At 34.7% G+C, this 13,353-nt stretch overlaps 1 protein-coding gene across 1 annotated transcript; it reads left to right on the top strand.

The window, feature by feature from the left end:
* Positions 1-8,380: 8,380 nt before the first annotated feature.
* Positions 8,381-10,257, top strand: LOC141647168 (wall-associated receptor kinase-like 2). Its single transcript, XM_074455258.1, has 2 exons — positions 8,381-8,554; positions 8,721-10,257. Exon 2 carries the CDS (start codon positions 8,858-8,860, stop codon positions 9,944-9,946), a length of 1,089 nt encoding a protein of 362 aa, XP_074311359.1. The 5' UTR covers positions 8,381-8,554; positions 8,721-8,857; the 3' UTR covers positions 9,947-10,257.
* The last annotated feature ends 3,096 nt before the right edge of the window (positions 10,258-13,353 follow it).

Consider the following 13,353-nt stretch of genomic DNA (forward strand, 5'->3'; position numbering starts at 1 on the left):
AGCCTAAAAAGTACTTCAGTTCTCCCATCATGCTCATTTCAAACTCAGAAGTCATTAGATCAGAAAAATACTTGCACAATTTTTCATTAGTAGAACCGAATATGATATCGTCTACATAAATTTGCACAACAAGTAAATTCGAACCCTCGGATTTTAGGAACAAGGTTTTATCGACAGATCCTCTTGTAAAATTATTTTGTAACAAAAACTTGGATAGTCTGTCGTACCATGCCCTTGGAGCTTGTTTCAAACCATATAAAGCTTTGTCTAATTTATAAACGTGGTTTTGAAACTTGTTATCTAAAAATCCGGGAGGTTGTTCTACATAGACTTCTTCCTCCAAATAACCATTAAGAAATGCTGTCTTAACGTCCATTTGGAATAGTTTCATTCCTTTATGAGCAGCAAAGGCAATAATGAGACGAATAGCCTCAAGTCTTGCTACAGGTGCAAAGGTCTCGTCATAATCGATCCCTTCTTGTTGATTGTAGCCTTGGACAACTAGTCGTGCCTTGTTTCTTGTAATAAGTCCTGTATCGTCTAATTTATTTCTAAACACCCATCTCGTACCAATAACAGTTCGATTACTAGGTCGTGGCACCAAGTGTCATACCTTATTGCGTTCGAATTGTTGAAGCTCATCTTGCATAGCAATTATCCAATCAGGTTCTGCAAGAGCTTCTTTAATATTGGTAGGTTCGATGGTTGATAGAAATGAAAAGAACGAGCAGAAATTATTCAAGGACCTTCTAGTTTTAATGCCTTGCTCTAGATTCCCTAGGATTTTGTCCAAAGGGTGGGAGCTTTGATGTTTCCACTTTTTGAGAACTCTAGGCTCATTATCATTTGATGGACTAGTATCATCTGCAGACGAAGAATCATGATTTATTCCCCCTGAGTTGGACTCGGGATTCTCTTCAGAAGTATCACTAACTTCATTAGAAATATCATGATTTGGATCGGAAGTTACAACATCATTAGGTATAACTTCAAGATCTTTTTCTTTATCTAAGGAAGGGTCAATAGTATCATTAACTATGGACTCATCACTTCTCTTAGGATCATTTGCAGAATTCTCTAGTTTATCATTGATACCTTGAATATCTTCTTCTTCATTTAGGGGCTCATTTCTTGCTAGAAAGAAATCGGGCTCATCTGGATCCTCTTCTTCCTGTTCAACTTTATCAAACACATTATCTTCGTCAAAGCGAACATGAACACTTTCTTCTATGCGCAAGGTTCTTTTATTGAACACTTTGTAAGCTTTACTATGATCCGAATATCCCAGAAAAACAGCTTCATCACTTCGGGAGTCAAATTTTCCTAAATTTTCTTTTCCATTATTATGAACAAAGCATTTGCTCCCGAAGCAACGGAGATGTGATATATTGGGTTTTCTCCCTCTTAAAAGTTCATAGGGAGTCTTTTTCAAAATAGGTCGGATCATAGCTCTATTATGCACATAGCATGCGTTACTAACAGCTTCTGCCCAAAAGCTTCTAGGAAGGCCACTACACAAAAGTATAGTACGAGCCATATCCTCTAGGGTTCGATTCATACGTTCCACGACACCATTTTGTTGTGGGGTACGTGGTGCGGAGAAGTTATGCCCCACACCATTTTCCCTACAAAATTCTATAAATAATTGATTATCAAATTACGTGCCGTGATCCGTCCGAATCGAAACAAGCTTATTATCATATCTATTTTGGGCAAGCTTCATTAGTGCCACAAACTCATCGAAAGTTTCATCTTTAGAAGAAAGAAAGATTGGCCAGACATACCTTGAGTAATCGTCAACTAGAACAAATATATACTTTGATCCACCACGGCTTCTAACTCTCATAGGTCCACATAAATCCATGTGTACCATCTCAAGTGGTCGTTTAGTGCTAACTATTCTCTTAGGTTTAAAAGAGGATCTAACATGTTTGCAGCGGGCACATGAGTCACACATTGTCTCTTGCTCGAATTTAATTGAGGGCAAGCCTTCAACTAAATCCATGGACTTAAGTTTCTTTAAAATAGTTGGACTAATGTGTGCAAACCTCTTGTGCCACAAGCAAGACTCATCTGAGGTTGTTTTCATACACGTAAAGGAATTTGTATTGACAACATTTAAGTCAATCATATACACATTCCTCATACGGTGACCCTCAAGTAAAACATTACTAGTACCTTCAATTATGATACGACAAACATCGGCATGAAAAACAACTCTATTTCCTTTGTCACATAATTGAGAGATACTAAGTAAATTATGTTTAAGACCACTTACCAGATATACTTTATCGATTGAATGAGAAGTTGAAATTCCAATTTTTCCTACTCCAATAATCGTACCCTTCTTGTTATCACCAAAGGTAACCTTGCCACCAAAAAAGGGCTCTAGTGAAAGAAAAAGATTTCTGTCTCCTGTCATGTGTCTCGAGCATCCACTGTCGAGATACCATAGATTATTTTCTTTCACTTCTACCTGCAAATGAATCAAATACAACTCTTAGGTACCCAAGCTAGGTTGGGTCCTTTATGGTTAGTAATTCTATATATTTGATCCTTTCTAACCCATACCTGTCTTGTTATTCTTTTGGTTTTAACATTGGGTTGTCTTGGTCTTTGTCTAACAATCGGAACATGAGGTACTCTAGGTTTTGTTCTATCGAAAGTAGCTTTAGGTCTAGTACCTTCATAAGACGCTCTAGGTTTAGAATTATGAACTTTAGGCTTGAATGTATGCTTTTGATTCTCATTCATTTTGTTTGATTTTGAAGGAACAGATGAGTAATCAAAAGCCATATCATAAGTCCATCTAAACTTGTTATTGCGTTCTTCGTTGTCGTTAGGTTCATCTATAGTGGAGACATCATCTTCCACAGTGAAATCACAAGTCTTAACAGTTTCGACATTCTTTTTCTTATCCATAGCAAGTTTGACACAATTGACTTGTATATGTCCAGTAGAGCCACAGTAATTGCAAATCAAGTATTCTGGAAGATTAACATATTTTCGTTTTCTGAAATCGTGATCAGAAGGATTAGATTTGCATTTATCATGGTCTCTACGGCTATAGCATTCATGACCAAGTCCCATCTTCATGTTATTGTCAGATTGTTCAGTAAGGAAGTTTAGAACCTTTGTGCTTCCTTCCCATTTATCATGAACTTTTCGAGCATGTAAAAGTAATTCTTTCAAGGACTCAATTTCTTTTTCACATTTTGAATGATCTACATTTGAATCCGTGGAGGAGCTACCTTTCTCAAAGTCTTTACGAAATTTATCAAAACGTTCATTCAAGATACGTTTCTCTTTTTCATGTTGTACCTTAAGTTGAGACATACTTTTACTAGTTTCATCCAATTGCTTAGAGAGAAATACAATTTCTCTCTTGTGTTCGGAAACCACACTATCTTTGCCATTAAGCTCATCTTTTAAAATCTCATTGACTTTCTTCAACTCAGAAGTTATAGCATCACTAGCTGTAACTTTAGCTTGAAGATGCTTAATGTTGAGTTTAAGCTCTGAAGTTATGGCATCACTAGCCGTAACTTTAGCTTGAAGATTCTTAATGTTAAGTTTAAGCTCTGAAGTTATGGCATCACTAGCCTTAACTTTTGATTCAAGAGCGTTCTTCTCAGCATTCGTCATGTCTGAAGTTATAGCTGGAGTAGCCATAACTTTAGATTTGAGCTTTTTGGCGTTGGCTTTCAGAAGTTGGTTTTCCTCAGCAATATCTAAAATCTGTTCCTTAAGGTCTCTTAACTCTAGACTTTGTTCATGACAATGATCAAGGGAATGTTCACAACACTTAAGTAAATTATCTTTAGAAAGTTTCCTAACACGCTTTTTAAGGTCGAGATAATTTACCTCTTCATCCTCTGAATTTGAATCTGAATTTCCAACAAGACACTTCTCAGCATTTGAAGCATTGCTTTCGTTGTTGCTTTCGGAGAATAGGTCAAGACTGACGCTACTTAGACAAACATTGACTTCTTCTTCTTCTTCTTCGGACTCGTCATTTTCAGCGTCCAAGTCTCCCCAACAATAAGCCATCAAGACTTGCTTGAACTCCTTCTTTGTTTTGTCACGTTGATTTTTGTCTTTAATTTTCTTCCATGTTGGGCAATCTTTGATCATGTGATAAATATCACCACACTTGAAGCATCCAGGGTTAGAGAAAGACCCTTTTGACTCAAAAGTTTTCTTGGGAGTTTGCTTTGATTTGTTATTTGTCTTATTTTGATTTTGAAAGAAAGACCTTTTCTTAAGACGTTTAATAAGCAACGCAGTTTCATCTTCAATATCTGAAGAATTATCAATCTTGCTAGACTCAGCTTGTAAGGCCATCTTTTTGCTTGTGCTAACTTCCTCCTCATCCTGATTCAGAGTAATCTCGTGAGCCATTAAGGTTCCGAGTAGCTTCTGATAGGATAATGAAGTTAGGTCCTTACATTCTTCTATGACAGATACTTTATGTCTCCATCTGCGAGACATACTTCTGAGTATTTTTCTAGCAATTTCCTCGGAGTCAAAAGTTTTTCCTAAATTCTTTAACTCATTGATGATTCTAGAAAAGCGAGAGGACATGCTATCAACTGACTCGTTTTGCTCCATGGCAAACAGCTCGTATTTTCGCATTAGTAATGCCATACGCTGCTTTTTTACAACAGTGGTTCCCTCATAGGCTAATTCTAGACCATCCCATATTTCCTTGGCAGATGAACTGGTTGAGAAACGATCGAATTCAGTGGCAATCATACCGTTTTGCAATAAGCTTATTGCTTTTGAATTCTTCTCAGCCTTTTTATAATCCGCCTCAATATAGTCTTCTTCTTTCTTTTCGACGGTAGTGCCATTCATCGGTTGCAAGTAAGATCTTATTCGGACCATTCTTGATAATCAACCAACACTCCCAAATGCGTTTCCCTTAATGAAGTGGGTCATCATATGTTTCCATAAACCATAGTTCTTCCCATTGAATATAGGACACTTTAGGTGTTTGGAATCCATTTGATAAAAAATAAATGCAGCGGAAAAGACGATAAATAGACTACAAAAAAACGATCAACTCTAGCTGTTAGGCTATCAAGAGCACGAGGCTCTGATACCAATTGTGGAGTCTATTGATCGAATACGAAAGAGAGGGGGGTTAATTGAGTATTAAAAACGATGACCGCTTTTTCGAAATATATGATATAAATTAATTACTTGATTTTATTGATCAAAATCAACTAATTAAATTATTAACAATAAATGCAAAATCGAAATAACAATAATAAAGAGAGAGAGAAAGAGAGACACACAGGATTTTGAAGTGGTTCAGTTTCACAAGTCGAAACCTACGTCCACTATTCTCGATTAATAATTTTTAGTACCTTTCTCCGGATTACAAAAATTACCAATCCACTCGTATAATCAACTATATGATTATAACTCAGATTGAGTATCGCTAAATACTCTAGGTTGCTCTTACGTTAATAAGAAAAATACAACGACAAATACTAATCTCACGTTATGCGAGTGAGTATACTATCCTTGTGTATTTAGTATCCTATAACGATTTTTCTTCGAGTGATTGACAAATTTGATGCGTGATTTTTGTATAAGCAAATATGTAAATAATAATTAAAGCTCAAATAATTTTTGCTTAAAATATTTTTCTCTCTTGAAATTTGTAGATGTGTGTGTCAACAATTAATGTTGAATGAATGAGAGTATTTATAGTAGAGTGAATTAGGGTTTGGAATGTTCTGGAATTAGGGCATAGGAATGTTCTGGAAACAAATGTCTTGATGAACAAGTAAGAAGCAAAAGGAAGGAGGAGTTTTGGCCTCCTAGGGATTCGGCCACCCTAGGGTTCGGCCCACCTAAGGTTCGGCCACTAGGGTTTGGCCGGCCTCTAGGGCTCCTTCGGTCCACTACTTGCTTCTATAGCCCGCAACAAATCGAGATAGAATTTAGTTAAAGCCCTAGGTTGCATGACGACATAAATATCGTGTTACATACCAATAGTTTATTTAACTTAAATTCTAATTAATTAATTCCAAATAAAATAAATACTCTCTTATTTTATAAATCACTAAAAATATATTTTTCAAAAATTAACGCATCATTTTTGTCTAGCAATGAAGTAATGGCTATTAGGTCATAACTTCACTAACCATTAAATCAAACAAAGTAAAACCATTACCGAATGACGACCTATACTATCTAATCTTCAGTAGATCTTCAGTAAACGAATCGTCTCTTCACAAGTCTCTCATCTTGAGTCTCGTGGTTGATTTCCAATCTTGATCTTGCTTGAATGCATCGATCAAATGTATTTGAAGTTGTACCTCCTTGGTCCAAACTTCAAGCTTGCGTCATTGTAATTGTTCCTTTCTAAATAAAGACTTAAGCACACAATTACACGCATATGTTTATAATATTAAGTCCACATACAAATCATTACTGTCATTATCAAAACAATTAATAAGGACTAAAGGTCCAACAAATTCCCCCTTTTTGATGATGACAAGTCTCCTATGATTTGTATCTAAGTTTAGTTCCCCCTCAACATAATACTTCCCAAATTATAGAACAGTTGAGCTCAGAAACTAATAACCTTTTCAAAGTTATAACTATAGAACGCCATGAGAGAATTAACTTTGAGACGGTCGCAAATCATAAAAACAATTGTGCTTTATATTTAGAGAAACTCACTGTAAAATGTTGGAAGTAATTAACAAACACCCAAAAAATATTGGCCGACTTGGAAAAAAAAAGAGAATATTATAGTCAAATATGGAAAAGAATACCTTAGGTAAGAGTATTGATAGTATAGAGACAGAACTTTGATAAGTCTTGGGACAAGACTCATTCAGATTATCAATAATCTACTATAATCTTAACAAAGTCTTAAGTTGAGTCTTGGAAATCCAAGCCTCAACTTAAGACTTTAGGTGAATTTTGACCCCACTTTGAAGGAAAATTACTCAATTGAGTGGGATTACATGTGTCAATTTTTTTTTTTGTAAAAAAAATAATAATAATAAAAATTAGTGGAAAGTTGAAGTAAGAAAGTCTTAAAACTTGAAAGAGTCTTACTGATAATCTCACCCTAGGATTGAGGCTTTGAACCCTAGACCTAGATACAATAACAACCCTGCCCTGTTACCACTTACTTGTCACTACTCCACTATCATCTAATCACAAATTCTCATTTGTGACGGCCATATCTGTCGCAAACTTGTGACGGATCAAGTATTAACCACTTGGGTAGAAAAATACAAACCATTTGGGATTTCCTATTATTAGGAAGGAAATAAGAGATACGGTACCGTATCTCTTATTTCCTTCCTAATACCTATGCTTTGTCTTATCTACCCAAATGGGAGAACTTGACCCAATAAAAATTTGCGACAGATATATACCCGTCGCAAGAGAGACTTACTGTAATCTAATAATTATGATCAATTTTCATTATGCAGCTCTTCATTTGAATGGATATGTTCATTTATGACGTATAGTATAACTATACATACATGTTGGAATTTTGGTAGCGGAATGCAGTGGATACGATATTCCAATCATGGATGATTATTTATATTTTGAATGTGTTTGTATGACATGGTTTTTGGGGGAGGTGATCACAAATACTATTCTATAACCGGTTGTATAGTAGCATTGTACAACCACCTTAAAGTTGTTGAACTCTTACACAAAGTTGTTGAGTTATTTTACAAGTTATTGAGTTATTTTACAAAGTTATTGAGCTTAATAATTATTCTGTTAAGCTCAATAACTTTGTATCATAGCTCGATAATTTTGTTAGTAGAGCTCAATAATTTTATAACCAAGCTCAACTACATTGAATAAGTTGTATAATAGATTAAATGGGAGGTGATGGTGGTATGACCTTCATGGCTCCATGTTAGAGCTAGAGGCTATACACATTACAAATGAACATACACCCATATTTATAGTAGTGTATGGGAACATTCTAGAGGCAATTACAAAGTTGTTAATTCTCCATTCCTTTAGATTATTCTAGTGATCATGCAACTATCTTAATCTTTAAGAATTTTCCAGATTACTATTTTTAACAATACATACATGTACAAATTTGAAATTATACTTGTAATTCTTATTAGTTATTTCTATAATTATAAGGGACTGATATAGTTATCATATCGCATACCTTCTCTCACATAATCTTATTTTCATCTAGCCGTCAATCAGATACTCTTACTCGACTCCCTTTTAATTCATCAAACCTAGATGACACAACCATAGTCCATAAGGTTTGATACCATATTAACTTGTATACTCTGTATTGGTTTGCTACAAATGGTATTTAGTTGAATCCTCAAATTAGGATACTATCCCTTACTTATTGTTGTCGTTGTTGTTGTTGTAGCATAACCACATTTTTAACCGTCATTAACAATTGTTTTTCCAGTCGTGCAAGGATGTGAGAAATGCGAAACCTATTGCGATGCCAGCTACAATTACACATCACAACTCATTCAATTTCATTGCAAGAGGCATTTACTGTTCAGGCGAGCTTCTTTTCTTGGTATGTACATCGGATGTTGTCAGCCAATATATTTTGCTATACTCTATTTAATGTTCCCTGTATTCACATCACCCAATTTGTACAAGACGACATACCGCTGTCATTTGATTCACTAAACTGTATGCGTTTCTTGATTGTGTTGATGCGTATGCTATGATGTTTTCAGCTTTCTTCATTGGCGTGGGAGTTGTGCTGTTGGCCCTAGGTTCCTATTGGCTTTATAGATTTGTGAAGCGGAAAAGAGAGATTAATCAAAAAGCCAAGCACTTCAAGAGAAACGGTGGCTTACTACTGCAACAGCAAATGTCTTCTGATGAGCGTGTTGTCGAGACGACCAAACTTTTTACTGTCACTGAGCTAGAGAAAGCTACCGACAATTTCAATGACAACAGAATACTCGGCCAAGGAGGCCAGGGCATGGTGTACAAAAGGATGTTAATGGATGGAAAAATTGTGGCCATCAAGACGGCGAAAAAGGTAGACGAGAGCCAGGTGGAGCAATTTATCAATGAATTGGTAATTCTTTCTCAGATCAACCATCGAAATGTGGTCAAAGTACTAGGATGTTGTTTAGAGACGGAAGTCCCTATTCTTGTCTACGAGTTCATCCCAAATGGAACTCTTTATGAGCTTATACATGATCAAGGTCAAGAATTCCATCTGAACTGGAAAATGCGATTACAAATTGCAGCAGAATCAGCCGAAGCAGTTGCATATTTGCATTCATCTTCTTCTGCTCCTATTTACCACAGAGACATAAAGTCAACCAATATACTTCTAGATGAATACTGTCGAGCAAAAGTTTCTGATTTTGGTACCTCTAAGGCCATTAACATCGATCAAACTCACGTCACTACCGTCGTTCTAGGAACATATGGGTATTTGGATCCTGAGTACTTTCAGTCAAATCAATTCACCGAGAAAAGTGATGTTTATAGCTTTGGCGTAGTCCTAGTAGAGCTCATAACGGGCAAGAAACCGATATGCCCCATGGGAAATGGAGGATGGATAAACCTGGCCACCGAGTTCCTTACAGAGATGGAAGAGGGTCGTGTGTTGGATATGCTAGATGCCCGAATCATAAACGAGGGTAAGGAAGACGAGTTTATGGCTATCGCTGAAATTGCGAGAAAATGCCTGAATATGAACGGGAAACAACGGCCTACAATGAAAGAAATTGCAGTCCACTTGGACGGGATTAGATCCTCACACAATCCTATTATGAGAGAACTCGGACCTGTAAATAGTATTCAAGGTGTCACAGAAGTGATATATGCAGATAGCGGTCCTTTTGGTAACTGCGTGTTTTCTTCAGAAAATGATCCTCCAGCTTGCTCTATCGAGGTTCGACCCCTCATGGATACGAAGTACTTCACTGCGAATGTAGTTTAATCTGATATTGTGTTAAAATTCTGCAATGTAGATTATACAGAGTACTTGTTAAGATTGACACTTGTTTACTTGTTGTGTGTTGTGACCGCTTATAGTCTTCATAGTTCACAGCACTTGCCCGCTATTCTTAATGTCAGAATAGTCGTTTAAGGGTATGGAAGTGTGATTGGATTCTTGGTTGATGATGTATCTACTACTGTAAATGCTCAGCTGTTGATCATCTCGTTTAATTAGAATTGGATTTGACTTTTTTATCCCACCGTCGAATTAAGAGCATCCGCAAATGAGATAAATCACCTCTCTTTTGCCATCTCTTTTCTCAAATAAGCAATCCCATTGTTGCACCAACGTCCCCATTATTTAGAGCTCCACTATTTTTAGGGGAGGTCCAAAAAAAAATAGTAAGGCAATTTGTGTAACTTTTGGATAGGTTCTCAAATTTTTATGTGTGAATTGGGGGACCCCATTGTTGCATAGATGTAGTTATGAAATGGGGAGTGTAAATGGAATGTTAGTGGAAGATAAGGTAGACGAATAACAAAAGAAAAGAGAAAATATGGGGTGCATCTCCTTTACGGATGCTCTAATAATTTTTTAATTAACCCACTGTTTTTACCAATTTTCATTTTAAGATCAATACGCGTTTTAATTAGATTATACAACTAATTTAATTGTATTATTAGTATCATAAATTAGTTGCATATAATGATATAACATTATTTTTAATAGTAATAAAATAATTTACTTAAAGTGTCTGTTGATGGTACCTCTTATTAATACTCCCTCCGATCCAGACCAATGGTAACATGGACCAACTTTTCTTCTCACAAAAAGTGGATCCATGTCCATTTGTGTGGATTGGAGGGAGTATTATACGGAGTATTTAGTAGATTATAACAATAAATTAAAAGTACAGTTTATTTATGCATATAATTTAATTGAAAATGTCTCTTTATAAAATAAATCTAACAAATATCGTGCTTTAGCACGTGAATTACACTAGTACTTTTATTAACCGCCTAAGAATAATGACCTTTTTTTTAATCGGATCATTGAAATGTCTCACAAATTGCATAGATAAGAGAACATGTCAAATTATTAAATCCGGTGATGTAACAAATTACCCCCATAACTTATGAATTATGTACAATTCAGCCCCTTAATGGGGTGTTTGGTTGGGAGGTTTGAAATAGAATGAAATGGATTCTAGTGTTTGGTTGGGGTATTTTGGAATGAAGTTACAATCCTGATGGATTCTCATTCCACCCCAACTCCTTGGAATCCCATACCCACATCCTCCCCATGGATTCAAACTCTATTCTTTCATGTTTATTTTTCTAATGAACCAAACATGTTTTGGAATGTATGGAATTAGAACCTCATACTCCTATGGTTTCTCATTCCAATCCATTCCATTCTTAAGTAGTGAACCAAAAGTTTTACTTGTGGCAAATTAGCCCCATAACTTTTCAAAAATGTGCAATTAAGCACAAATCAAGTTTTTTACCATCTTTTAACTAAAATCTATTGTTTTCTATTATATAAAGGGTTATGATAAATACAACCCATTGAGTTGTATTTAAGCAACTAAAAGAAGAAATAAATAGTTAATATATGCATTAATTGCATTGATTTATGTGTAATTTACTCTATAATTTCTAAATTAATACCAAATATAGAAGGGTATTAAATGTTTAAACTATTATAAATATATTTCTTAAATAATTAAATATAATATTTACATATTCAACGAAAAATGCGAACCAATTTTGTATAAACATAAATTTGTTCATCTAACTTTTCATTGTAACATCATTAACAATTCTCATATTATGAACATTTTTCGTCAAAATAAAAAAAATAAAAAAAAAGTGATTTTCAATAATATTAAAATATTTAATTAGCAAATTTTATTCTTAAAAATAAGATATGTGATTAATTGCATATTAAGAGAAACATATGGGGTTGATTTGCTACATTTAGAAGTTAATGGGCTTGATTGCACATAGTATCAAACTTATGAGGGTGATTCGCATAAGGGATTTGAGATCCTTCTAACTACAAGAAAATATAATTCTCCGGGTATTATCAATATTCAATCCGTGTCATTGTAGATGTATACTATCCGTCTAAAGCTATAGACGGATTATTGGCCCTCTCACAAAATGAAAGTGAGATTATCCATTTCCCACCCACTTGCACTATTCACTCCCATTTTATAAAAAGGACACTATCTATCTATAGTTTTAAATGGATGTTGCCGGTATAAAATGAGAATTTGTACCATTATATATGCCTTAATTACATAGCCAAGACCCAAACCCAACTCAAGCCAAGTTCAAATCACAAACAACTCGTACAAAAATATCATAGGGGCCAAACTCGACCCTCCTCAAGTTCGCACAAATAAGACTATATACATCTAGATGTATATGAGCATGGTACATCTAAGACAAATCTAATTGAGGTTATATGCAATCTTTTCGAGCTTTAAAATTTTTAAGTTATATTTTAATTTTTTAGATGTCAAAATTAAAATCTAATTGAAGTTATATGTATTACTTTTCAGTTTCATTATAATATATTTAGTTTAAATTTTGTATAAAGACGTTCAAATTCTTTCCAATAAAGCTCATAAAATGTACATACAAACTCAAATGCTTTATTATAAAGTTCCAAATCTACAACCAATGTATACATATACAACTAGTTGATAGTCTACTAGGAGTAATTGTCAAGTTAGAGCTTTGATGACTCGATTATAACAGAAAATTCAGTTCCCCTTTTGTGAGTAAAAGTCGACCGATGGAACTTTCAACAATGGCGAATAATCAATCAAAGTTATACAATTCTTGCTCAAATTATACGTAAAGACAAGGTCAGTTACCTTCTTTATCTCAATTACGAAACTTACTTTTGAAAATTCAATATGCATGTCATTTTTGATTGAATATATGTTGTCATTTTCCCTAATTCCAATTTTAATTCAATTATTCAACTTAATGGATTACTAATTTGACGCGTTGTATGATATTGATTCTGGAAAATTGTTGTCTCAATTAATTTTAGGGTTTTATTAGTTTTTATATGAGATGATGAGAATTGTCATTTTAGGTTAATTGCTGTAATTGCCAAATTTTTGTAATTCAAATTTTAATTTAATTGAAGAGTTGTATTCTTGAAAATTTACTCTATCGGTTCCAATCAGGGACCTTGTAATCATAGTATAAAAGTTCTGTACTCTGTATCTCATACTATGTAAGTGGGTATTTCGTCTAACAGAGACCAACTGCTCAAAGTAAACCTTTGATTTGTATAAGTCAAGCAATGAAAACAATAATAATTTTGGGTGGGGTTTGGAGCTTTTGCCATACCTTATCCTTTCCATTGACTGACCTTTCAAAGTT

This window comes from Silene latifolia, chromosome 3, assembly GCF_048544455.1.
Source record: "Silene latifolia isolate original U9 population chromosome 3, ASM4854445v1, whole genome shotgun sequence".
Classification (NCBI taxonomy): domain Eukaryota; kingdom Viridiplantae; phylum Streptophyta; class Magnoliopsida; order Caryophyllales; family Caryophyllaceae; genus Silene; species Silene latifolia.

Excerpts from the sequence above, each read along its gene's own strand:
- LOC141647168 (XM_074455258.1), top strand. The coding sequence starts at position 8,858 with ATGTCTTCTGATGAGCGTGTTGTCGAGACGACCAAACTTTTTACTGTC.